Source organism: Pelobates fuscus, chromosome 13 (assembly GCF_036172605.1).
Source record: "Pelobates fuscus isolate aPelFus1 chromosome 13, aPelFus1.pri, whole genome shotgun sequence".
In the NCBI taxonomy this organism is placed as follows: domain Eukaryota; kingdom Metazoa; phylum Chordata; class Amphibia; order Anura; family Pelobatidae; genus Pelobates; species Pelobates fuscus.
In genome coordinates this window covers 36,655,332-36,682,924 of record NC_086329.1, presented here as the reverse complement: position 1 = coordinate 36,682,924, position 27,593 = coordinate 36,655,332, and the positions used below count along the sequence as shown (strand labels likewise).

At 40.9% G+C, this 27,593-nt stretch overlaps 1 protein-coding gene across 1 annotated transcript in view; it reads right to left on the bottom strand.

Moving 5' to 3' along the window:
• Positions 1-10,881: 10,881 nt before the first annotated feature.
• PLCB2 (phospholipase C beta 2) overlaps positions 10,882-27,593 on the bottom strand; it is a 79,961-nt gene continuing 63,249 nt past the window's right edge. The window contains exons 27-32 of the mRNA XM_063440205.1: positions 26,978-27,146; positions 22,860-22,936; positions 21,852-21,947; positions 21,528-21,585; positions 13,873-13,959; positions 10,882-11,416 (exon numbers count right to left, since the gene is read on the bottom strand). Of these exons, the coding sequence (XP_063296275.1) occupies positions 11,021-11,416; positions 13,873-13,959; positions 21,528-21,585; positions 21,852-21,947; positions 22,860-22,936; positions 26,978-27,146 (883 nt within the window). The 3' untranslated portion in view covers positions 10,882-11,020. The remainder of the gene's footprint in view (positions 11,417-13,872; positions 13,960-21,527; positions 21,586-21,851; positions 21,948-22,859; positions 22,937-26,977; positions 27,147-27,593) is intronic.

Here is a 27,593-nt window from a genome sequence, read left to right as displayed (position 1 = left end):
CTACTAATTGTCACCCAAAAGCCTTTTCTTTCCCTTTCACTTAGAATTGTGACTGTGCCCGGTCTACGTGCCAGGATAGCAGCACGGTGGGACTTATTTAAATTTTATTTTTAAGTTCTTATTTTATTTTTATATTTTTGTATATATCATGTAATGCATTTATTAGGATCTTAAAGGGACACTCTAAGCACCAAAACCACTACAACTTCATGGTGTGTTTTTGATGCCTAGACCCTGCCTGCGTTCTCTGGCGATGAGGAACAGCAATGTCTACATTTGTCTGAGTTGGCCTCTGAGACTGACAATCACTAGACTCTTCCTCATTAAGACCTTTATTAAGACCTTAGAGTTTATTGAGGACACCGACCGTAGCTAATGCTTCTAATAGAGAAGCATGGAATTGGTGGAGTGCAGGGATAGACACTCAGGCACTGCAGGTTAGCACTGTGTCCATAGGAGAAGCATCTGATTGGACCAGAAATCATCAGTCCTGAAGATCCCATGGTAGGCCGATCAGGCTGCAGAACAGAAACCATGTTGGCGATGGATTATGCATTATATAGATAAGTTATATGGCTTTGTTTTTTTTTTTTTTATTGGGGTAATTAATCGAACATTTCCAAGGAACACACTAATGTTGCAAAATAATGTATTTGTGTATTTTATCATCGAATGAATCAGGGTTCATTTATGGCAAATTTTCATCTGAATCGCAACATTTAAGTTAAAATAGCCAGGTTTAACTATTGTCAAGTTGGACAATTTCTGAAAATCAGCTTTTTTTTATTCTCAAGTTTACCATTCAGATTTCAATTAGCTGCATTTTGAAGCTTATTAATAATCGTGTACTTGTTTTACATATTTTGAATAATTTAACACCTTGTTTATTAATAATAATAATAATAATAATAATAATAGTACAATATTGTATCTGGGACAGAAATATACAATATTTACCCTTTCCCAGAACATGAAAGTGACTTGCTGGTACATATTTCAAAAGGATTCCTTTTCTTCCTTCTCAACTTTTTAAATTGAGCAAAAATGACTCCTCCTGTTTTGATATTTGGAGATGAGATTTAGACATGTTCTATGGTGTCCCTGGACTAAAAGGCCACTTACTTTATGTTTCAGTACAGAAATCTAGTTAATTATTTCTGCCACACAAAAACAGGTTCTTAAACCCTATACAGTCCGGCTCCTAATGTGTTAGGATAGCTCCTGAAACAAGTAACTAAAATGAAGCTGCTAACTCCGTATAGATAGACAAATGTTACGTCATATTTTTCTCTGTATAGAATCAAAATCTGCAACATGTAAGTTAACCGTAGTGAATTGAAAAACAGATTTTAATATTTGGGTCAAGATAAAGGATTTGAAATAATTACCCATTATAGCCACAGTTCAGCTATTCTTGTCTAATTTTACAATTAGATTTTTAATTTACTACAATTCACTGTTAAGGTCATAAACATCCAAGCTTGAAAGATCAGTAAAAAAAAAAGTAAGCTAAAGACTTTTATCACCTGATTCATTGTGGCATTAATTTAGCTAATCCATTGTCAATGCACTGTCCGTAAGGAAAAGAGGAGGGGACAGGGGACAGATCAATAAAACACGGCTGTATTTAATGTATTTATTTATTTTTTTCAATTTGTAAAGTAGATTTTATTGGCTTTTCACATTGTTTAATTTTCGGCGCCTGCCCGCCAGGGTACAGAATGAAAAGGAGTGGTAATGCAGGCACATTTCGTTACAACATAGGGAATATACATAGTTTATATACAGTTTATTTACCCAATTTACCACCTTGACATACCCTCCCTTGCTCCATATCTCTTTTCCCCTTATCTTATGGTATACACTTAGGACACGTCTGGTCCTTTACAATTTGGCTTGGTTATCCCATGGTGCGATTCCCCTCCTTGTTAGCTTTTGCGCTGGTCGTTATTTGTTATCTCTTGTGGCTCCTAGCCCCCTTTCTGTTCCACCCACCGTGTTGCTACTCCCTCTGCCCTCTATGTCTTGATGGGTGTGGTGCTTTCCTATGTATGCCTTCCATTTCTCAATCGCTTTCCCAATATGTTGTATTTATTTATTTTAACACACATGTAGAGCCTGGATTGGATCCAATATGTTTATAACTGAAGGTGTTTCCAACACAGAATGGAGTCAATTGAAGAGTAATCTTCAGGAAGTGAAAGGTAATTTCAAATTAGGTGGGATTTATTGGAATTGGGTGGGCTGATTGAATAAGAACAGTATCTGGGTAACCACTACAGAACACTGGTTTATGGTGATGTACTCGGGGGAGGTGGGTGCACGCAGCACACCAAGGCACTCTTGGCGTCATATCAAAGTTAAGACCGCAAAATAATTGGGGAGAAAGTAATGTACAAACTGTGCATTATACATTTTACAAATAAAATCATTTTATTTCTTTATTTAAAGATTGCAGCTGGGAAAAAAACCATGGTGACGTTTACACCCTTCATCAGAGACTCCAGCAGTGTGTTGTAGTGGTTATGGTTCCTGTAAACACACAGACTGAACATTCTAACTGCATATTATTCCAGTATGGGCAGATATGTAGGATATGTTACATTTATTAGACGTGTACATTGAGGGAGATTTATCAAAGTCCTGTTTTCTGAAGGTGTCACGAAAATATAAATTTGTCGTGATCACCAATGGAATGTGCCTGTTTATTCCACCGGTTTCCATGGTGATGAACTCTGCACCACTTTTCAGAACACTTCAGATGTCTCTCCCATTGAGAATTTGCAGTTCTGTAGATGCCTTGTTGCAGTATGACTATTCCAAGGTGTAATGTTATTTGAGGTGTTTGTGGAGCACAGATGGTGTGATCTCACAATTATAGATCTATTGTGTTTAGCATGAATTGCATCTCCCTGCTGAGTGCTGTACATGTGTCTAGAAATGGTGATAAACAAATATCAGTACATTCATGTACATCTCATGTATAGCAGAGCAGATTTTAGACTTGTCTATGACAGGTACCAAAGTGAAGAAAAAGCTGATTTGTTATGGCCTGTGATTTGTGTAAAGCAGCACAGCAACTGCCTAGATTTGGCGCAGCCCATTATGTGATGCAGTGTGTGTGTGTGTGTGTAGTGGAAGCAGTGTGTGTTTGTGTATAAGGAATGTATTGTGTGTAAGGGATGCATTGTGTGAATCTATGTTTGTATGCATAAGGGATTCAAGGTGTGTTTCTGTGTATATAAGGGATGCAGTGTGTGTGTCTGCAAGGGGTGCATTGAGTGTGTGTAAGAGATGCATTGTGTTTATGTGTGTGTGTGTAAGAGAAGCAGTGTGTATTTGCGTGTGTGTGTAAGGGATGCATTGTGTGTTTCTGTGTATGTGTGCAAAGGATGCATGGTCTTTGTGTGTTTCTCTGTGTGTAAGGGAAGCATGTTGTGTTTCTGTGTGTATAGGGATGCATTGTGTGTGTGCGCGTAGTGTGAAAGAGAGAGTTTTTGGGGTAGGATAGGGGCTGAGTCCTACCAGCCCCTTTGTGCGTCTCTTTCCCCCCTTCCCCAGCCTCTCTCCCCTGCCCCACTGTTCCTTAGTGATCTCCCCTGTCCCTTAGTGATCTCCTTGCTCCATTTCCTGTAGTGCTCCCCCCTCCTGTCTCCTAGTGCTCTCTAATACTCACTATCCCTTGGCGCTCCCCCCCACACTTTAGTGCTCTCTCCTGCCCCCCGTCCCTTAGAGCTCTCCCTTCTGTCCCTTAGAGCTCTTCCCTGCCCCTTAGTGGTCTCTACTCTCCTTCCCCATCTCCCTTAGTGGTCTCTCCTCTTCTCCCCCTCTTTCCATTAGTGGTCTCTCATCTTCCCCTTAGTGGTCTCTCCTTCCCCCCCTTTCCATTAGTGGTCTTTCCTCTCCCCCCCACTTTCCACCCTTACCATTAGTGGTCTCTCCTCTCACCCCACTCTCCCTTAGTGCGCCCCCCCCACATTCTCCTTAAACCCCCTCCCTTAGTGAACTCATCCTTCCCCCCCATTCTCCTCGCGCTCCCTCCCACGTTCTCCTCAAACCCCCCCATCCCCATACCACTCACCCTCCCTCCCACGTTCTCCTTACACCCCCACACCCTTAGTGGACTCTCCCCCCCGTTCTCCTCATCCACCTCACCTTCCCTGTGTAGCGTAGCCAAGCTCCTCTCCAGTTTGCGGTACAGGAGCTTCTGTTTTCTGTACCCGGCCGGACTGACAGGAAGTACTCACTCAGTGAGCATTTCCTGTTAGTCCGGCCGGGTACAGGAAACGGATGTTCCAGTACCACGGACCAGAGCTCAGCCACGCTACACAGGGAAGGGGGGGGGGAGAGACAGTGCTGCAGCCGCCTGATGCTCTCCATAGAGCACTCAGGCGGCTGCAGCATTAGAAGGGCCAGTGATGAGGGCACCCCCTCCTAAGAGGCTCCCTAGGCGGCTTCCTAGGTCGCCTTATAGTATGCGCCGGCCCTGCTGGCACCATAATGACTACAGCTCGTGCTTAAGGTGCATGGAATGGTTTGACTACTTACCAAGGGAAGGTACCAGGGCACTTATAGTTTGTATCTAGTGCCCACAGTTCAAATTGCTAGGATAACGTTAGAGGTTGCCTTTTTACAATCCAGTAGTTTTGGTTTGTTAGACTGTATCTGTATGTTCCTTTACAGCAATATCCACACATAGTACTGTATAGCAAATTCCTAATACACCCTGCCTGTGCTTTATTCACCGATTATAGACATTAATATTGAGAAATATTTCCCAGTGTTTTTTATTATAAAAGTTTAAACCATATGTTGTTTTTCATAACATTATATATTTATATATATACAATTCATAATGATATTGTACGTGTACCCACCTTTGTTGTGTTGAGGTATTTCTTTTTATATATAATTCATGATACTGCATTATGTATTTAGTGTTCACTTTTCCTATACATTATATATTTATTTATATCTGTGAATGTACAAAACATTCATATTGTATGACATGCTTTATTAGAAATTTATACTGTTTTTTTAATATTGTGTCTGTGAGTTTGTCTTGCTTTGTTTGCTGTGTGTGTCTGTTCTGAATAATTTAGTAGAGCACTTCATGACTGTATCTAAACTGCGGTTTATCAGGAATTCAGAGGGAATTTTAAATGGCCAAATTGGAAAGTTTCTCCATAGATACATTTTCACTTTGATAAATGGGATATTAAGATTTAAATTTGGCTTGAATTCACAACTCACGCTGCGGAGAGTTACGGTGTTCGTGCTGTAAAGATAGTTCCCACAATACAGACAGCGGTAGAGCAGTCAAGGTGAATTTGTGCAACTGTTAATTGTGGTTATTATGATGCACTCTGGGCATAAGATGTAAGCTCCTGGGACCAGCTTTTATATTTCCCATGATTCTAGTACCAGGTGCAGATGGCTAATTAAAACCATTTTAATTCCAAAACAGCCGTTCTGTGCATCTTTACTGACTTTTTGTTCATAAGGGATAAACATGTCTTTTAAAGTGACAGTTCCCCTGCCTTAATGTATACCTAACTAGCCCCTTTTCTCCTTCTGTTATACATAAATGCCCCTCTTTTCTAGAAATTGCAAACTGGTATGTGTAAGTATACCAGCAAATAAGAGCTTCATAGTGACAGGTTTGCCTTTAATTTGGTTTTCTTGAATGTTTTAAAACAAATGTTTTCTTATAACAGACAATTTAAGCAAAACACAATTCAGATATTCACCGAGATGAAAATATTAGGCAACTAGAATCTTCCCAGTTAACCTACTTTGGGTTAAAATCTGCAATATGCTTGCTATTTCTTCATAATTCCTGTTATAATGACTAACTCAGTGGTTCATATTTAACCATTTTCAATACTATGTTTAATTGCAGCACCTTGTTGGTTTCATTGGGTTGGCCTGCAAAATGTCCATGCAGAAAATGGTTGGGGGTAAGTCCTATAATTTTATTTCTGTTTGAAACATTTTGCAAACCTTATACATAGGCGAGAGAGAGAAGCAGCTTTTCTTTTGTTATCCATTGTAATTATGTAGAAACATTGCCAAATGCAATATTTTTTTCCATGTTTTTATTTTGTTGCATGTCAGTTATCTTAAGTGTCAGGCACCACTAAAATGTCTAAAAACGGTTACATCTAATCCATTGGTGAGATAATCTCCACACCACACTATTACAAATAGATCCTCACTAGTGTAGATCTCTTGGACCAATCAAATGCTTCTCATAGAGAAGCATTGGGGTCTTACTTGGCATGCACGGCCATGGCTGCCCTGTGCCAATAGAATGCTTTTCATAGAGAAGCATTGGGGTCTTACTTGGCATGCACGGGCATGGCCGCCCTGTGCCAATAGAATGCTTTTTATAGAGAAGCATTGGGGTCTTACTTGGCATGCACGGGCATGGCCGCCCTGTGCCAATAGAATGCTTTTCATTGAGAAGCATTGGGGTCTTACTTGGCATGCACGGCCATGGCCGCCCTGTGCCAATAGAATGCTTCTCGTAGAGAAGCATTGCCTTCTGTAATATCTGTGCTTTTTATTTAAGAGGGAACACTCTCGAGGTTATTCACTAAAGTGAGAATTCAAAGTGAATTTCAAAGTTGAGACCAAAGTACCCGAACCGTAAGCATAGCTGACTTAGAGAATGTTTCCAGTTTGGCTAATTTTTACCTTGAACATGAAATTCACATTGAATTCTAGCGGTCTGTCTTGTTCTTTTACCCATATGCCAAAAGGGAATTAAAGGGAAACTATATGCTCGAAAACCACGTTAAAACCCTTCTGTCACTTATCTGATTCCAGCATCGATGTTTATTGGCGCGGGTTCAGACTCTGCCTCCGCTCCTTCCCCGCCAACCTCAGCTGGCGGTGGGGGACATAATGCGCATGCTTGGGGAGTGCCGCACTTGCATTAGGACTTCCCCCATAGGAAATCGTTGGGTGATGCTGGATGTTCTCATGCATAACGTGGGGACATCCAAAAGTCGCCTAAGAGCCTGGTAGACAGCCACTAGAGGTGGACTAAACCCCAAAGGTAATTATTGCAGTTTGTCAAAAACTGCAATAATTACCTTTGCAGAGTTAATGGCTTTGAGACTATGTACCCAGACTACTTCAATGAACTGAGGTGGTCTGGGTGCCTATAGTGTCCCTTTAAACCACTGTCTTCATTACTAAATCCTGTTTCAAGTACTAAAAAGCTATCTAAGAAGTATTTTGCAGTCCTGACAATCCTCTTGTCTGACAGCAGGTGTGTCACTTGTTGATCAATACAAAGAAATAGATGAACGTGTTTTGCATTTCAGGGAATCTTCTCACCTGTTAACAATTACATCAGCTGTGGAACAGGTGAAATGGTGTCAGAACTGTAACCGATCCCTTAGGCATGTTCTGTGCCAGAACAAGCAATGGAAAAAAGGACAAAGCATGTGTCGTGGGAAATAATTCTCCTCTGTAACAGCCTTTGGCTAGGGACCGTGCTTAGTACAATGAAGAGAAACCGTTTAGACTAGCTAGATGCAGACTGCAGTTTCCTACTCATTGCATCAGTTAAAAGAGAAATTACTTGGGTCCTGCATTGTGCTCACCTCAAAATGGATTTGTTTTTACCCTACTTAAAGGAACACTATAGAGTCAAGAACACAAACATGTATTTCTAACGCTATAGTGTTGGTTATGCCCCTCATCTGCCTTCTTGGCTGACATCATCAGAAGTGATGATCACAGTCAATCAGAATGCTTTCTTATATGATGGGCTCAGCTTGTCAAGCAGGGAGATCAGGGGCAGAGCCAACACAAGCCAAACACAGCCCTGGCCAATCAGCATCTCCTCATAGAGGTGCAGTAAATCAATTCATCTCTATGAGGAAAGTTTGATAATTCTCTCTTTAATGTGCCGATTGACAGTCCAAGAAAAGTGCTGACGTGCAGTGTATGATTTCTACAACTTCTCCTTGGCAAACTATTGTGATCCTCCTGCAGCATATGAATGCTACATACTACATGGCAGCACTTTGTATCCACAGCTTTCCACATCTGGGTATATCTGCATTCACATTTTCAAATGTTAGCAAAACAATGGTGAACCAAAATATCCTGTAAACATGTGGGAGTTTATATATTCGGAAACAGTACTGCCATTGGACTGTGATTGGCTCACATGTTAGTTACTTCCTAATCTGGGTAGAACTACAGTAGATCGAGCAGTAGCTGGTAGGAGAGATGACACAGAGACTGGTCACGTGATTTATTAGCAGGTGAGTAAAGAATGAAATATCTCTGCTTCTCTTCTCTAGCGTGGCAAAACATTAGCACAGTTTTGTTTGTTTTTTATTGCACTTTATTGTTTTATTGTAAACCTTAATAAAAAGAATAGAGCTTAAAGAAAGCCTGATTCCCCCCAGTATAATATTGTCCAATTACGGTTTAGCCGCATGGGATAAAGCACTGTGGCATAGGTGGCTTGTGTCTTGCATTCTAAAACCTGCCAGCCTTTAGCTTGTGATTGGTACTATGACATAGTTCTGATTGCAAATAGAACTGCGGCCGTATATCACATTGCAGTATCTGTTTGTCTCCCTTTCATTGGAGGCCATAGAACACCTCCAAGCACACCGTGGATAGCGTGAGTGTTTAGAACATTCCTCTCCATAGAGTTTACCATGGAGGATGTTGTCTTTAGCGCTATCGGTACCCACAGCTGGTTAGGGCTGTATACGCCCTTTGGAGTCTGTCTCTCTCTTTCCCCATCTTCAGGGTGCTTGGGGATATAATCACATGGCGTAAGTCAGACAAAAACGTTCTGCATCCCTCTCTGTCTTGGCTCTATACTTGCCGAAGTTGGCCAGTAAAACCTAGTTTGACACTACCCATTCCAATATCTCTAAGACGCAAATGACTGTGAAAGAACTAGTTACTGTCTGTAACTTGCAAAGACTAAATACAATGATACATGTCTGCTCAAAATCCTTCTTTAAGATACAACATAGATTTTGACATTTTGTAACCATTTCAGTTTGATATATTCATCTATTGCTTTTGGGTTTTCCCCCCAAAGCCCCATTTTTGACGTGTATGATATTTGTCTCTAAATAAAGGAACTCAATTTTACATGAAATGTTTTTATTTTTTTTAAACATCCTACTATCTACCTTAAATATAGTCCCATTTATCTTTCACAAAGGAAATGCCACAAACACACATACCATGAACTAGATTGAAACCAGAGACTTTTCTCTTGTTTAAAATATAAATACATAACTGTTCATAAGATATATATATAAGAAAAAAAATACAACCGGACATATGTAATTCCAGACACTTCTGTTCTTTTAGGTTACACGATCTTGATGTATTGGGGAGAGGCTTCTGTAACAACTGAAGGGGCAGGTTGTCTATACAAGGACATTTTAAAAGATCTTTGCAAATTGGTTCTATATGTCTTGGAATTTGAATGAACCTGAACAATCTGAGGCTTCAGGTATCTGTATATATATATATATGTTAGACTACGTTTATCCTTGCTTACATCCTGTTTTATATCTGAAAACTCTCCGGGTTATTCATTAAAAAATAATAATAAAAACTTAACTAGAAAAAGTCTCCCAATCTGCTGTTCTGGTTAAAAATGATGCATTTCTGACAATTTAAACTTTATTGAATAACCTTGATGCCATATATGGTGGTGGCACATGAATTTGTAATGCGGCCCAATTAGTTATTGCAATCTATTTAATTTAATATTTTATTATTATTTACTAATCCAGGTATCCAAACGTATGTTTTATCATGGAACAGGATGACCGCAGAAAACCAAAAAAAGAATTTTAGGAAGTGGACAATATAAAGGCGAGTAAATACAATGGGAGAGGTGATACTTGGACAGTGGAAAATCTGTTGGAATTCCAAAAAAATCACATTTTATTGAAAAACCCAGAGTGAGTCCAGCTCAGTTTTCCACAATATAAAAAGTAAGCTGTGGGACCCGCTGAGTGCATGATTTATATAGTCGATCAGACATTAATTGTGCTACTTATGAAAACAAGTTCTTTAAGTTCCAGTATATATAAAGAGACATACACAAACAGTAATGGAATACATTTCCTATTAGTAAATACCGCTAATAATGTTAAACTAGTTGCAGTTCTCTGATCTTGTACAACCAAGGAGGTAGCTGCAACACTCCATTCTCACTATTTACCTGTGTGTGTTGCAAATGTATTTATGCAGGCTGACAATCTGACCATGTGGTATCCAGGAGGGACTATGGGATGTTTGCTTTTAAGAGCGATCGTGGAGAAACGTGTTGTATATGGAGTAATCGGCAGAATCATTCCATTGGATCCATGGCAATTGCTTCGCTTTTAGCACTTTGATCCACAATCTCACTTTAAAAATATCCCCAATTGTTTCCACTGAGTCGTTTAGTTTGAAATGAAATCCTGCTAGCTGCACATCCAGACACCGATAAAGTACTTGTGCGGTATTAGATATGTGTGGTAAGTGACTGAAGAAGGAAGAGAGCAAAGGGAGTCTCTACAGATGAGAAAGAATGCACATGTATGTGTGTGTATATATAAAGAGGTATTAGTTGTACAAGAGGAGAATAAAAACATAAATATTAACATAATTAGCATTTGTAAACTCTAGACTTGCACAAATATTTTTCAGCTGTGTCAAACAAATCTAATTCCTGTTGATCTATGCCGAAACAAATTGTCTTAAGATTACACAGGTAAATCCTGGCTGGATTGATTTGACCGGGCATAGATTAACAGGAATTTAGTTGGCTCAACGCAGCTGAAACGGATTTGTACACAAGTCGTTTAAACATCTATAAAGCTGCTTTGGGTGTAACCGAAGGCACTTAGGACCAGGACATTGTCTTTTGATGATACCTGTTGTATAAATAGTTTTGTTTTTTCTTGATTGAAAGAGAACATGTCTAGTGTTTCAGAACCCAATAACAGTTGACTGCATCCAGCATCAAACCTTAATGTGAAGAAGACTCTTCTGAAATAGGTTTTGCTGTTTCATCTTTGGTCTCTACTTGAGCTGAATTAGCCAAGGCTACTGTTGTTGTGTCATTGTGAGACAGATCATCTGTAACAGTCTTGGCCACCACTGGATCTTCAGTAGCAATCTCATCCACAGATTTTTGTGTCATGTCTTCCACATTGGTTGCTTGCTTCTTTGCCAATGCTTCTCCCAAGTCAGTTTTTGCAAAGAGAAATTCCCACTTGTTCATTGCACAATTCTGTGCGTCCTTTTTAACAATGGCAGCCTCCACAGGAAATAAGGATACCATACAATTGTGCACCAAGTCTGACACTTCAGCTCCTAAGTTCTTAAGCTTTTCTTCGTATTCTGTTTTGAATGTTGTTTGAGCCTGTTCAACAAAAAAAGTAAGTCATTGCCTTTTTGGATCTGTAACTGCTTTTATGTATTTATATGCAAGTTAATTCAAAGTTAAGGCCAGTATAACCAAAGTGGAAATATTATCAGCTAAGTCTATGATTTGCTTTTAAGTCCAGCTATTTTGGCCAATAATTTGGAATTTACCTTAAATTCCCTTTGATTTCTCACTTTTGTGTCAGATTTTAGCAATTTAAACTACCAGGTGCCTTCTATCCTTTCTCTCCCCAACTTTGGGAGAGGTCTGGATCATTATTTCCAAATTAAACATAATACACTTCGTAAAATGTTTCCATTCCAAAGAGTCTAAACACCAATTTAATCATTTTAGGTGGTCTAATACTAGCCAAACGTAATCACCATAAAGTGCTTTGCAAAGAATCTGGGTGCACCCCCCCCCCCCTTCCCGTTTGTTCCAAACTGCGCAGTCCTTACATACCATATGACTAACACCATATCAGCCTAGCCAACTTTGGCTGGAAGTGACAGGCTCTACTTGCCAATCAGAAATTGCAGCTCAGTTTCAAAACTTTCAGCGATAACCGATTAAAGAGAAATCTGCTGACCAGCAGCCAATCAAAACCGGAGTTGTTCTCTGACTGAGTCACTTCCAGCATTCCAAGGGGGTTATGTATAAAAAGTGCTTTCAAATACTAAAAGTGGAGCAATCACTATGGAAACCAGTGTGCATTAGTGACTTCACCCTTAACCCACACTCGCTCCACTTTTCAGAACAGACCTGTTCTATACATAACCCTCAATGCTTGATCTGGCTGGTAATGCAGAATACTCCCAGGAAGTATGTTAATGTGCTCCTATAAAACTAAATGCTGACGAAGCAAAGCATATCTGTATTAGAATTGCATTGGCCCTGATTGTTAGATAGAAGCTGGATTATGAAACAAATCTCTTTCTTAAAAGGATTGATTAAAATATTGTTCATATTGTATATCTAGTTAATAGTCTATCCCAAGCTACATTCCTATGTGTAAAATGTGCCGGAATCACTGGCCGATTGCTTTTTGAGATATCGATAAATATAGGAGTTTCAGAGCAATAGGATACGTCACACACATCTGTAAATCGTCCTTGGTGCAGTAACACAGAATTGCTAAGGCTTATTATAAATCACTGAAGAGCTGACAGTCTAATTTCCACATGAGGACTCTTTTGCGGACATAACTTTTATCTCCTGTTAAATGAGCCCATGTATTTGCTAAATGCCTTGTACATTTTGGACTGTTCACAAAGGAAAACTATAGTGCCAGGAGACTTTATTTTTTTTTTCTTCTTCCTGGCACTATAGCTCCCTATAGTGTCCCCATCCCCTGTGGTGCAGAAGGGGTTAAAAAAAAACCCACTTGTCACTTACCTGATTCCAGCGCCGATGTCCCTTGGCACTGGTTCAGGCTTCTCCCCCGTCGATGTCAGCCAGCGGGGGAAACCTAATGTGCATGCGTGACGATGGCATTAGGACATCCGCCATAGGAAAGCATGACGCGGCATGTCCACATGCATAGTGTAAAGACATCCAGCTTCAGTTAAGCAACCAAAAGTCGCCTAACATCCTGGAAGTCCCTCTAGTGGCTGTCAGCCAATAGAGGTGGAATCAACCCTCAAAGGTAACTATTGTAGTTTATTAAAAAGTACAATAATTACCTTTTCAGGGTTAAGGGACCTATGGCAGTGCACCCAGACCACTTTAATGAGCTGAAGTGGTCTGGGTGTCTATAGTGTGCTTTTAATACAGAAATATTGTCATTTAAAAACAAAATTAGTTTTTGGGTTTATGAATTAGATGCTCTATAGGGTCTGAATTATTTGTTATTTTTCATAACGTTTTGGTACCTAAAACAATAATTTTGGTAATTGTTCCCTAAAGTGTCAGCAACGTCTGAATACATGAGAAGACTGTAGCTGAAGAATCTAGTATTTAAACCATCTTACCTGCTACACTTCTTGTCCCTGCTTTCTCTATGTATGGTTTTCCCATGTGCTAAATATACTGTCATATCCGTCAGTTATTTGCAATGATCACACAGGGAGACTACTTTCTCTTTTGTTTAAAACAACATCCAGGACAGATGCATGTCTTACGGGATGATAGGGGGATCAGATGCCCATCATAACCTCCCCTACATCTGCTTGGCTGCTTGAGGCTCGATTACAGTAAAACAGACTAGGGAAAATCAGGACGGTTTTGCAATGGAGAGCATTGTGATCTCCCTCATCCTGCTTTTATAAGGGATCTTTAGCTTGAGCCTCTGAAGTCCCAAAATTTGATAAATGGGAAAAGGAATTCTTTACTAGACATTTGGAAGTTGGATTCGAATCCAGACAAATGTTACTTACGTGAGGAAATCTGTTACATGAATTGTGTGAATTAATAATGACAAACCGTGCCTTTTACACGCAGCAGACATATTTTACCTGCTCTCCATTGTCTCTGATCTTCTGTAAACCCTCCGCCTGTTTTTCCTCTAGTTTTTTCTGCTGGTTGTCCCATTTGTCCGATAACTAAAAAGAAGTATAAAGTATGAAGCATACAGCAATCACTGCCGATCAATATGATGTATCAGTCATCAAAAGAAATTGGGACATAAATAGGCATCGCCCTGTATAAAGCCACACTCGCTGCAGTTAGCGCTCCCAAATCCATCGTGCCTGGCTCATGGAAGTACAATCGGTATTTTGGGATTCCACACATTCAGTAAGTATGTCATTTAATCTGTACATTTGTGACTTATTTCATGTACAATATATAGTTTATATTTTAATATCTGGTTGAAGTGAAATTCAAAAACACACGTTATAGATGCTTGTAAAAGGGTAAATGCTATCTACGCCCCTTTTCTTCTAAATAAACTCTCCAAGCACCATAATTACTACAGCACAGTATAGTGGTTATGGTGCAAAGAGTGCCTGGCACCCTATTCCATACCAGTAATGTTTGCTAATGACTGGACAATAATTTTGGTGTCTGCTGGGTGCTGTAAGCTTCTGCCCAGAGATTCTGCTTGCTCTTCTGAACCAAGTTCTGTATCAACTGATCATTCTCAGCCAATGAGCTAAACCCTGCACAGCCGGGCTCAGCTTCTACAGAGAGTGACTGGAACCCAGCAAACCCCGGTTGAGTTGACAAACCATTAACAAATGATTTGACCACTTACATTGCGGAGGGGCGTGGGGTACCAGAGCACTCCTGGCACCATAACTACTACAACAGTTTGTAAACCAGAGCTTAAGTATATATCAACAACTACAAATAGAATAACTCAAGAAAAAAAAAAAAACTTTATCGATAGAGAGTAGAAAAGGCTTTCACAAGGCGTGCGCTGTGAATGCTATGGTTACTCCCGTGGTGGTTAAAGAGTATAGGAACAGGCGACTGACGTCACGGTTTATACGCTGGTGTCTGAGCCATGTAGAAGGTTTGGCCTACCAAGCAGAGCAAATCAAGGCACAGCATGGACAGGACACTGGTGTTGCTGGAGGCTGTTGTTACAGTAATATAATGCCATAGCGAAGTTGTACTGAAGGTAAGCAATGTTCTTATCCAACAGAATTTACACTGAATATATAATGTATCTCTATGATACACGTTTTATTCATTGCCTCGGGTGGAGATTAAAGTGAATCTATCATGACCGGTTAGTTTAAAAATATACATTTTAATTTTTAAAGTTATATACTTTTTTTTTTTTTTTTTAAATTCTTTATTTTTGTTGTGCATGGCAAAACAGTCGGCTCACTCAGCCACAATAGCAGTCGTAAGCTCAGAACAATCATCATAAACTTAACATGGTATGAAAAATTCTGCACAAAATTTTTAAGATTTTTGTAGGGAACATGCTGCACCATTTGAGATAATATGCATAACAACAAGTCTAATACAGTTTAGGCATTGGCAAAAAAATAGTAGTATACTGACATTCGGCTAGGTGCACGCTAATAGTGTAGATACAGTTAAAGTTGGGAGGTACTGCACTGAAGTGCTTTTACGATAACATCATGCTGAATAGCCAGAAAATAGTGTATGAGAGGTACAATTAGCAAAAGACAGTTAGATTATAAGGTTTTGTTCGTTAGTGCATAAAAGGTTGTAACAAAAATGGCGTTAGGTACTTATAAGGTCTCGATACCCAACTTATCGTTGGAAGGACCGTGTGCAATTTTGGGAAGTGCCATGACAATAAACAGTGTATTTAAGCATATTTTAAGTTTGAACGGAGAAAGAAAGAGAAATAAATGCTGTCTAAAACTTGTGGTAACATGCTATTCTTAAGTGATGAAGGTTTTCTCTTAGGGTGCGTGTTAGTCAGAGTGTTACTGTGGTATGCACGATATTTCGTTAGTCAGTCAGCGTACCTACTGTGTGTTTCCGTATCCTAGAGTGGTATACAGGCTTAGGGTAATGTACATGGTGGTCCTCGTTTAGGGTGTGTGTTTGGCATGATAGATTTTAACAGATCGAATGTGTTTGTTGCGCCGCACTAGCGGTGGACAGTCGAGGATTACCTGTATGCAACTGGGCTTTAGGACTATTGTGCAGTTTCGCCGACATTCAGACGCTTGAAAAGCTGTGCGTTGTCTCAGCCTAGATTAATATGCAGGCTTTGTGTGGGATATGTGAGGGTTCTCTGTGAGGGTGTAAGTAAGACATAGCATGGTTGTACTTCTATAACAAATTGGCATAGTGGGGAGGATAGGTTAGCCACGGTGTGTCAAGTGGTTTGCATGAGGTCCAGAGAGTCATGAGAGTATACTGTCACCTATATTACCTGTGAGCTGTGTAGGTGTGGCATGTGCCTGCGTTCAGCATTGTATGTGGAAGTGGTGGTGTAATCGTATGTTAAGTCGCTACGCTGGTAGTGAGGATTGGTGCCCTGGACTAGGTATGCGGTAAAGTAGTAAGTCTAACAATACTTTCAACAATGAAGAAGGAACAAGCTAGAAATGATCTTGAGTAGTGATCTCAGTCTTTTTCAGAGGTTTTGGCTCCCCCTTCTCATCCGGTCTACGAAGGTAACTTCTCTCGGGGAAAGCACCTCTGGTGCCCAAGTCACTCACAAACATACGTGGGGGGTGGGATGTATCTGGGGCAGTTGGTTACTGACCCGGACTGTCGAAAAGGTATTGGGGTATAACGTATAACGTATGGCCCGACTGGGTGAGTGTGCAAGTTGAGTTTCAAGTCCATCATGAAGGCGGTGGATAACGGGCTCTGTCGCCTTTAGGTAGTGGCCCGGGCATAAGGCTCTGCTGTGGTCGATCTTGGCTCGAACACTGCTGCCGACTGTGGGTTCCAGTGGTGCCGGTGTGCGGGAGGCTCGGGTAGGGTATGGGCTGTGTCCGTGAGGCCTATATTCTGTATAATGGCCGCTGCTTCCTGGACGTCCTGGGCTGTGTGGGATATCTCCCCGTGGTAGATGGTTAGGGCACGTGAGAAGTGCCAGCGGTAGCGAATTTTGTGCTGCTGTAGCTTCAATGTGAGTGGCCGAAATTCCCTGCGCCAAGCTAGCGTGCTGCCCGATATATCGGCATAAAAATTGATCTCCATTGCTTCAAAGTGGTATGGCAGCTTGTCCCTAGATGCCGCCAGTAACGCCATTTTGTCTCTCCCATTGCGGAATTGGACCACCAGGTCTCTCGAGGCATTAGGTGGCGCTTTCGGCGGTTTGGGCACCCGGAACACTCCTTCTATCTCCACGGATTTAGCCTGCCGTGGTGTCATCAAGGCCGCCAGCAGGCGCCTGACCATGTGGGGCAGCTCTGCATCGGGGACTGTGTCCGCGACCCCTCTTATTTTAAGGTTGTTCTTTCTACGTGTGTCCTCCTGAACCGTGAAGCGGCGTTCGTATATAAGGTTTTGCTTTTGTAGGTCACGGACTGCCGTTTGAAGTGATGCAATTTGTTTTGTACCTTCGGTGGAGGTTCTTTCCAAGTCCCCGAGGCGGCCTGTCAGGCCCTGTATATCTCTGCGTATGGTAGCCATGTCGGCCATGAGGTTCCGCTGCAGGTCCGCTAAGAGCTCCTTCATCACTGCCGTTGTTACAGGGGCAGAGTTGCTGTGCTGCCGAGGTGTCTTTGACGCGGCTGCCTGCATGACTGGGTATTCCTCGCCCAGATCCGTGGACTGATCGTCGGAGAGGTCTGAGCATTCTCCCATGAGGGCCGCCATCTTGGCCTCCTGCTCGCCGTTTGCCTGCCGCCACATGTCGCCGATGGACATCCCCAGTCGGGGTTTGTCAGGTTTCATTTTTTTCATTTTCCTCCCCATAGTAGTTCTGTTAGTTTGGGGGACTTCTCCGACCCAAATGCGCTCGTGGATGAGGTCGTTTAACGCTGGTTTGGGCCTTAGTTTCCAGGAGCTCTGGAAACATGCGACCGCTCGCTGTGGCTGTAAAAGTTATATACTTTTAAATGTACAGGTCTTGCATATTTGCATAGAAATCTCTCTAAAATGCTAAAGTACTAAAACCAAAAGATACAGGTATATATTTGTCCATGCAATAAAACTAAGCAGTAAATTAACAAAACGTATTCTGAATTAACTAAAACAAAATTTGAATTGAATATGAAAGTGGTATTAAAGGAACTCTATATGGTCAGGAATACAAACATGCATTCCTAACATCATAGTTTTAAAATCACTATTCATGCCATCTGCCCTTTTGTGCTTACTTGAAAAAGATGTAAAACTCACCTTTTTTCTAGTGCATGCAGGGCTTGTTTTGGCTGGTCCAGACCCACTCTGCCTCCTTGGCTGAGATCATCAAACATGACTATCTCAGCCAATAGACCATCTTCAATCTGGTTTCCGCCCTCTCCACTCTACTGAGACTGCGCTTATCAAAGTTACTAACGACCTAATCGCAGCTAAATCCAAAGGCCACTACTCCATACTAATTCTTCTTGACCTCTCAGCGGCCTTTGACACCGTTGATCATTCTCTCCTTCTTCAAACTCTTCAATCACTCGGTCTCTGTGACTCTGTCCTCTCATCTCTCCCAACGCTCAATCAGTGTATCTTTTTCTAATGATACCTCCTCCCCTCGTCCTGTCTCGGTTGGAGTACCCCAAGGCTCTGTCCTTGGTCCCCTTCTATTTTCTCTTTATACTGCCTCTCTTGGCAAACTTATTAACTCTTTTGGACTCCACTACCACCTGTACGCTGATGACACCCAGTTATATCTCTCCTCCCCGGACCTCTCCCCTGCCATCCTGCAACGTGTCACTGCTTGCCTTTCTTCCATCTCTGACTGGATGTCGTCCCGCTTTCTGAAACTCAATCTCTCTAAAACTGAGCTCCTTGTCTTTCCTCCAACTAATACTGATCCTCCTCTTTCGCTCTCCCTTCAAGTTTGTGCTACCCACATCAGTCCATCCTTGCAAGCGCGCTGTCTTGGCATCACACTTGATTCTGGCCTCACATTTGAGCCTCACATCCAGTATGTTGCCAAATCCTGTAGATTCCATCTTAAAAACATAGCCCGCATCCGCCCCTTTCTTGCACCAGATACTACCAAGGAGCTTGTCCATGCTCTAGTAATTTCCGCATGGATTATTGTAATCCTCTCCTGATTGGTCTTCCCAAAAGCCGCACTGCACCGCTACAGTCCGTAATGAACGCTGCTGCCAGACTGATTTTGCTATAGGAGTCAATTCAAGGTACTAACTCACACCTATAAAGCACTGAACAACTCTAGCCCCTCTTATATCTCCTCACAGATCCATAGGTACGTCCCTTCTCGGTCTCTCTGCTCTGCCCATGACCACCTCCTGTCCGTTGTCCGCACCCGTACGGCCAACTCACGCTTGCAGGACTTCTCACGAGCGGCTCCCTTCCTATGGAATAGCCTGCCTACCTCCATCAGACTCTCCCCTAGTCTTGCATCTTTTAAGAAGTGCCTTAAAACCCATCTCTTTAGGAAAGCTTATGGCCTCCCAGAGTAACCTCTAACTCACATACCTGTCTCTTGCTCTCTCTCCTAAAGGGCAACCCACCTTATTTGACTGCAAATTCCTGTCCTAATGTGTTTTACACCCCACCTCATATAGAATGTAAGCTCGATTGAGCAGGGTCCTCTTCAACCTATTGTTCCCGTAAGATCTTTGTAATTGTCCTATTTATAGTAAAATCCCCCTCTCAAAATATTGTAAAGCGCTACGCAATCTGTTGGCGCTATATAAATGGCAATAATAATAATAAATAATATAATGCTTACCCATAGGAACTCATGTGCAGCAAAACGCTACGCCAATCAACATGTTCTCATAGAGATGCATTGAATTAGTTAATCTCTATGAAGAACATTTAATGTCTCATGCAGTGTGTGGAGATGAACCTCAGTGCTGCACACTGACCCATAATTCATCTATATCTATTCCTCTACAATTACACTGTGCAGCACTGACCCAGGAAGCACCTCTAGAGGCCGTCTGAGTGACTGCCACTAGAGGTGTTCCTAGGCAGCAATGTAAACAATACATTTTCTCTGAAAAGGCAGCGTTTACATTGAAAAGCTTGCAGGGACAGGCTATAGACATTAGGACAACAATAACTACATTTAGCTGTAGTTGTTCTGTTGACAATAGTGTCCCTTTAAAATAAAAACAAATCTGTATGCCGCAAGCCTACAGTAGTTTTAAATTCTCAAATATTGCTGCTCTTTTTCCAAGACCTCCAAAGTCTGATTTTATTTTTCTGCGTAGCTGTTATTTTTTGTTGTGCATTTTAAAGTTAAAGGGTTACTCCAACCCAAAAACAATGTTTTAAAACAAAACAAAAACAGTTTTTGGTCAAAGTAACCCTTCTCCACCCCATCCACTCCAAACATTAAGAAAACAGCAAAAATGACCTAACTACAACACTGAAGCCAAGTTATCCATGCTCACCAGAGGGGGGCGGAGGACTTGGGCAGCATGGAAGCATGCTACCATTGCTACCACAGTGGAGTTACAACTCCGGCAGCAGAGGGGTTAATATCTGTATGTGCAGTGTTTCATAGGGAAATGTTACACATACAGACTCCAGGATCCATGAGTAATTCAAATTACATGATACCAAGAGTATCCTGGCCAAGTAATGGGGCAAACTGGATTTTGCTCTGAATGACCTTTGGCTGCTGCAGAAGCCATAAGCCATAGTGGTCATCATTTATTGGCTGTGAGCGTCAGCTCACCGCTCTTAGCCAATGATGGTTATTCTATGCAACAAAACATTAGCCAGCCCTGAAGTCTAGTTTCCAGGTTGTCTCATGACACCCTATAGTGTTGCCGAAGGGGTTTTATACCTCTGTCAGCAGATGGTTTAATCTCTGTATGTGTAGTTTGTATAATTATTAACCCCTCCTAATAGAGAATGGTTAATGGCAGTGTGCAGCTTTTTGCCCGGGATTAAAGGAGCACTATAGTGCCAGGAAAACAAACCTGTTTTCCTGGCACTAAATAGTCCTTAGGTCCCCCCCACCCTCCGGACCCCTCTTCAGCCACTTACCTTAATCCAATGCCGGGCTCCCTCTGTGCTGGTGACCTCTCCTCCCCCTCCGGCGTCAGCTCCCGAGTAGAGCCGAATACGCAGCCAGAGCCGCGCGCATTCAAACCACACATAGGAAAGCATTTTCGCATTGAGCATCGGGTAAGCGCCTCTAGCGGCTGTCAGTAAGACAGCCACTAGAGGCTGGATTAACCCTGTAATGTAAACATAGCAGTTTCTCTGAAACTGCTATGTTTACAGCTGCAGGGTTAAAACCTGGGGGGACCTGGCACCCAGACCACTTCATTGAGCTGAAGTGGTCTGGGTGACTATAGTGGTCCGAGTGACTATAGTGGTCCTTTAACTCTGCACTCTAGTTATACATTGCCAAATCCAACCTTAATTACAACGACTATTTAAAATCCAACATAGTTGGGTGGGTTTTATTTACCCTCCATGATTACTGCCTTTTTAAAGGTCCTGTCTGGCTTTCTCGGATCCATGACACAGTTTCATGCTGCACCGACTATGCTGTAGGTTCGAGGCACAACATGCACGTAACACACCAGAGCCACTATCTACCAGACATTTTAATGATGGCACTTACCATCTGAAGGACCTGCACCACCTCTTGGATGTGGGAATTATTCATCTCCTTCTTTAACCTGACAACACACGGAAAGGCCAAAAAACAAATCAGCATTCAGCAAATATATAACTAAACAATAAAATCTGATACAATGCACATTAAAACTGACCAGAATCAATCTGGATCGCTCTCTCTCTCTGCAATGTAGACTGTCATATTCCGATATGTATAAAAAGTCACAATGTAGGCTCATTTCTCAGCATTTTTGTTTTATTTAATTACTCATTGTTACAAGTGAACTTTCTGCTTAAAACTGTGTGATCAATAGGCACGTAACAGCACCTTTCCTGAGCAGCTTTGTCCATTGTATTGTTGCTCACAGATTCAAGCCTTTCGATTCTCTTAACCTCCAGCTTCTTCTTCATCTGTTTAGTGTCACTGAAAAAATACACATCAGTTACGCGCATGGACCTCGCACTGCATTACGCACACAGAGATTGCTCTTCATCGTGAAATAAGGCAGGTCTTTCAAGTTCTGGGTTACATTTTCCCATTTATATATTATTTGTCTGCACTGGTTTACATCCAAAAAGGATACAGAAAGCAGAGAAACTGCTAAAAAAAAAAAAAAAAAAAAAAAAATATATAGAAAAAAAATATATAGACTTTGGACAGGTTTGTATGGTGCATGGCCTACCAGAGAGTCATATGATATCTCCGTGAACAGCTGTGACAGGCTGTCCCCTCTTTTTTCCGGTGCTAAAACGCCAATAGCTAGGTACCAAAAAGATTATGATGAGGCCAAACACCATACAACTCCCTACAGTGGAAATACAAAATGATTTAATATGTTTTGAATCAGTAAACCAAGCTTTGTTTTCTATACCCATCTGTCTGACTCTCCGTTATGAAGTCACTTTGGTGTGGCTTGATATTCTAGATTAATTGACTTATTGCCAAATTAAAAAGAAAATCCGCCTTGTGTTTCCATTTGAACAAAATATATATATATCTATATTTCTAAAGAAGATATGCAAGTGTGGTTATATGTTGATGTATTTTCTCTTATATTATGTTATAGCACACTACAATTCACAATCATGGGTTTTAAAACAAATTGATGCATTGTGCTGCATTTACTTCATACGCCTAAAGCTAAAATTAAAACCTTAAATAAAAACACAAATTTTCCCATATTAATTGTGTCATCTAATAAGCTAAAACACCAGACAATTTTGGTGGCATATAATCGTTAAAGAAATGATGACTGTCAGAGCATCATGGGAAATGCCGTACAGCCATACATGGTGTCAGCTGTCATTTCCTTATTGTCTTTAAGATATACTGTACCTGTAAGCTGTATCTTTCAGGGTTTTCAACTCTGCTGCCTGTCTCTCCTGCGCTAACTCCATTAGTTTGGCTGTTTGCTGTGAAAATATAATTTTTTTTTAAATATCAGTGAGGTTTCTTAACTGAATTATATGAAGACTTGATTGTTGTATTTTAACTTAAACCGTAAAACTCACGTTTGGCATATATTAAAATACTATTTGGGAAATATATAAAACATTAACATTATTAATCTGTATTAAGCACCAACAAGTTCCTCAGCGCTGCACAATAGGTGCAGTAACAAGCCAAGTTGGAGGCACAGGAGCAGAGGCTTAACTGCTTAAACAATTCTACATGTAACCCTAGATTTTCTCTGGGCAAATAGTCTGCATTAGACAGTGGGATGCACAAAATTTCACACAAAAAAAGTAAATTTGTTGGAAAATAACCAAAATTTGAATCTGGTAAAATACTTTCATAAATGAGAATTGTAGCTAAAAACACAAAATAGGTAATCAGAACAGAGCTTTGGTCGCTTTTATCCCCTCCCGTGTCTCCCTGCAGCTCTTATTGATTTTCTTTCTGTTAACGCACAACAGACAAGCCTTATACATTTTCCATATATATCTCAATACATCTCATTGTACTATGGAAAGCACATTCAGAGCAATGGGACATTAATATATATTGAATTTCAGCTTCTTTCTGGAATAGTAGATAGTGAAACACAACACTCTGTATTTAGGTGACAATCCCCAAAAACACAAAGTGTAAAAAGTGCAGCGCTAAAAATGTGTATAAATATGTAAAAGCTGGGACTTACCCCTCGAATAGTTAGGTGAAGATAAAATATTGCATGGAACAGAAAGATAAAAAGATACATATAGTGTTACATTGTAACAACCTAAGAACACACACCCCTCTTTTGTTGGATTTTAATATTAGCAGCTCTCCATGTGACATATAAAACAAAAGGAAGATAGAGAATATCTCCTAAATGCAGTATGTTCTCATAGGGTGACAAATAAAACGCAGTATTGTGGAAACGCTCACCTGGTAAGGAGCCTCTTAGGAACCCAGCAGATCCTGATTCCTCTACCGGGTTCCTAAGAGGGGAAGTGTCTGAAAATCCAACACAAGAGGGGTGTGTATGCCACCTTAAAGCACACACAAGCGACAAAGTTTAGAGCCTAGATTTTAAAAGCACTATACCGTGTGGGTTAATCTCCACTCACCTTCAGAATTTTATTTATTGGGTTGTTACAATGTAACACTATATGTATCTTTTTATCTTTCTGTTCCATGCAATATTTTATCTTCACCTTCCCATTCGAGGGGTAAGTCCCAGCTTTTACATATTTATACACATTATTAGCGCTGCACTTTTTACACTTTGTGTTTGAGAGAATTGTCACCTAAATACGGAGTGTTGAGTTTTACTACTATTTTAAACTGGTGGGTGATTTGGAGCACCCGATAAGTGTTTTCAGCTGCTACTTATGATATTGACAAATTACTAAATAAGCGCCTAGAATCACACTTATCTGTTTTATTTGTATTCTCTCTGGAAGGGTCTAAGGCAATTTATTCCCACATGCTTAAAGAGATACTATAGGGGCCAGGATACAAAGCTGTATTCCTGGCACTATAGCTATCTGTGCCCCCCTCCCATCAGTAAATAAAGGGTTAAAAACCCTTTATTTACTTATCCTACCACAGCATCAGTCTTTTTCAGCTCTGGGTCTCGGCTCTGCTTCCTCCTCTGTACTGTGTTGAGTGTGTGCTAATGTGCATGCACAGAAAATGCTGTGTGCGCATTAGACCTCCCAATAGAAAAGCATTTAATCAATGCATTCCTATGGGGACAAGTCTGACGCTAGATGTCCTCATTCAGAGCGTGAGGACGTCCAGTGTCCATTACCGGACCAAAGGTCCGTTTGCATCCAAGAAGCACCTCCAGTGGCTGTCTCCCTGGCAGACTTAGTGCTGCAATGCAAACATTGCCGTTTCTTTGGAACTGCAATTTTTAACATTGCAGCACTAAGTGCAATAGCGACACTGTACCCAGACCACTTCAATGAGCTGAAGTGGCCTGGGTGCCAATAATGTCTCTTTAATTTATCTTTTTATTATTTAACCTTGTTAGGATAGGATGTTCCAACATGTGAGGGATAGGAACCCAATATTGTAGACCCCCACCCTATTGGAAATAAAACACTGCTGCAAATAACAAAAAGGAGAAAAAGGGAGGACAAACACTAATAGCAGATATAATATTAGCAAAAATTGGCAAATAGTGCCATGGGAACAAAAACCTCAATCAAAGGATCCCTAAAGCCATAAATAAGGTGACAGATTGTTAATTAGCAATCATGGGTTAATACCCTAATACATAATAGCCCTAGAGAGAGGTCCTGTTCAGAAGTTTTCAGTGTCCTCTCTTAGATACCTATGTGCAAAAGAGCAGTAATTTTGCACGTAATAAGTGAATAAGAACAGCTGAGACCTCTAGAGTGTGAGGTATCAGACAGGTCACATGAACATACCGTGTTCAGGATAAGGGTTGTAAGCGGTATGCCTAGATAATAAGAGCAGCCCTAATAGAAAATAAAAAATATAATAAACACCCCTCAATTATAAGGGAACCCTAAATGCCTGACACATATATGGACGGGTAGCACACTCAATAATGTGCCCTAAGTGACAAACTCCTGATAAGTTACAGAGAGACTTCAGCAAATACCCGGGAGACACTGGGTGCAGCCAAATCAACACAAACGTTAGTAATAACGCTCCCCTCTGATAACGCTCCCCTCTGTAATAGTAATAACGCTCCCCTCTGATGAGCTGCGGGCGAAACGTGCACGTCAGGGGCCGTTGATCCAGCTGTATCTCCTACTCTCTTAGCACATCATGGCAACAGGGATACAATGGATCCAGAGTGGACTTCAACTCCCATCAGGCGAAACCCGGAGAGCTGCTTAAGGTTTACTGGGATACTGCAGCAGCCCATTTACCTCGTTATTACTAACGTTTGTGTTGATTTGGCTGCACCCAGTGTCTCCCGGGTATATGCTGAAGTCTCTCTGTAACTTATCAGGAGTGTGTCACTTAGGGCACATTATTGAGTGTGCTACCTGTTCATATATGTGTCAGGCATTTAGGGTTCCCTTATAATTGAGGGGTGTTTATTATATTTTTGATTTGCTATTAGGGCTGCTCTTATTATCTAGGCATACCGCTTACAACCCTTATCCTGAACACGGTATGTTCATGTGACCTGTCTGATACCTCATACACTAGAGGTCTCAGCTGTTCTTATTCACTTATTACGTGCAAAATTACTGCTCTTTTGCACATAGGTATCTAAGAGAGGACACTGAAAACTTCTGAACAGGACCTCTCTCTAGGGCTATTATGTATTAGGGTATTAACCCATGATTGCTAATTACCAATCTGTCACCTTATTTATGGCTTTAGGGATCCTTTGATTTAGGTTTTTGTTCCCATGGCATTATTTGCCAATTTTTGCTAATATTATATCTGCTATTAGTGTTTGTCCTCCCTTTTTCTCCTTTTTGTTATTTGCAGCAGTGTTTTATTTCCAATAGGGTGGGGGTCTACAATATTGGGTTCCTATCCCTCACATGTTGGAACATCTGGCATATTATCCGTATAGACCCATATACTTAGCACCTATCTGGTGTGTGGGATACTGTATTCTATCGGAATTGTACAGATTTTATTTGTCCTTCACTTATTGGTGGTTTTTCACCTTATTTTTTACTATTTACTATTAAAAGTTATATTTTATATTGCAGGGCACTCATCCTATGTATGTTTTTTCTATAACTACCTTGGTAGTTTTTTGAGGGTTACCCCCTACTGTCAGAGTGCCCGTCCAAGTCTTCCCTGTCCTCCCCCTTTTTTTGTCTGCTTTTGTTAGGATAGGATACTCACCCTAACTGCCCTACCAACATTAAGGGAACTGATGAATACACAAACAGACACTCAGGCCATAAAATATGGCTATTTCACTGCTAAAGTAGGAAAAGCAAGAAACTATTGTGTTATAATAACTTGTTGCATGGTTCCCTGTGTTTGTTCTGCCTGATTATATAATCTCCTGCCCATACCTCAATTGAATGTTGCTCTTTCTTTTTCCAGATGCTCTCGTAATGTTCCTCTCCAGCCCGTGTCAATTCTTGCTCCATCTTTTCCTTAAGCTCCAAAACCTTTGGATCTCCCTTACCAGGTATCTCACCCGCACCCCATACTGCGCCATAGTCGTCCTCTGGTATACTTCTGCAACTGAAACATCTCTTAGACCAATACACCTTCATTTGTAAGATCCAATTTTTCCATCCTTATTAGATTCCGAGAATCTGACACAAGTTACTCAAACATTAAAGAATTGGGATACTTAGGCTCCTACCCTTTTTTGTGTCCACTGACTCAGGCATTTCATAATTACCAGCAATGTTATATCTTTATTTAAAGAAGGGATTAATTGTACGGTGAACCTTGAGATTTCCTAAGGATATATTAGTGTGAGATAGTCACTGATAGGCTAGCAGATCCGTGTCCAATAGTTGTTATTTTGTTATTGTTTAGTACAGTCCAGAAAGATGACCCACAGAAAAAACTAGTTGGTGCTATGGGAAGTTTTATTATTTATGTTCCAATTGCCCACAAGATCGGGTTTGCACAGATTTTAGAGCTATAGTTATTTCAATTTCTACTCTCGAACCA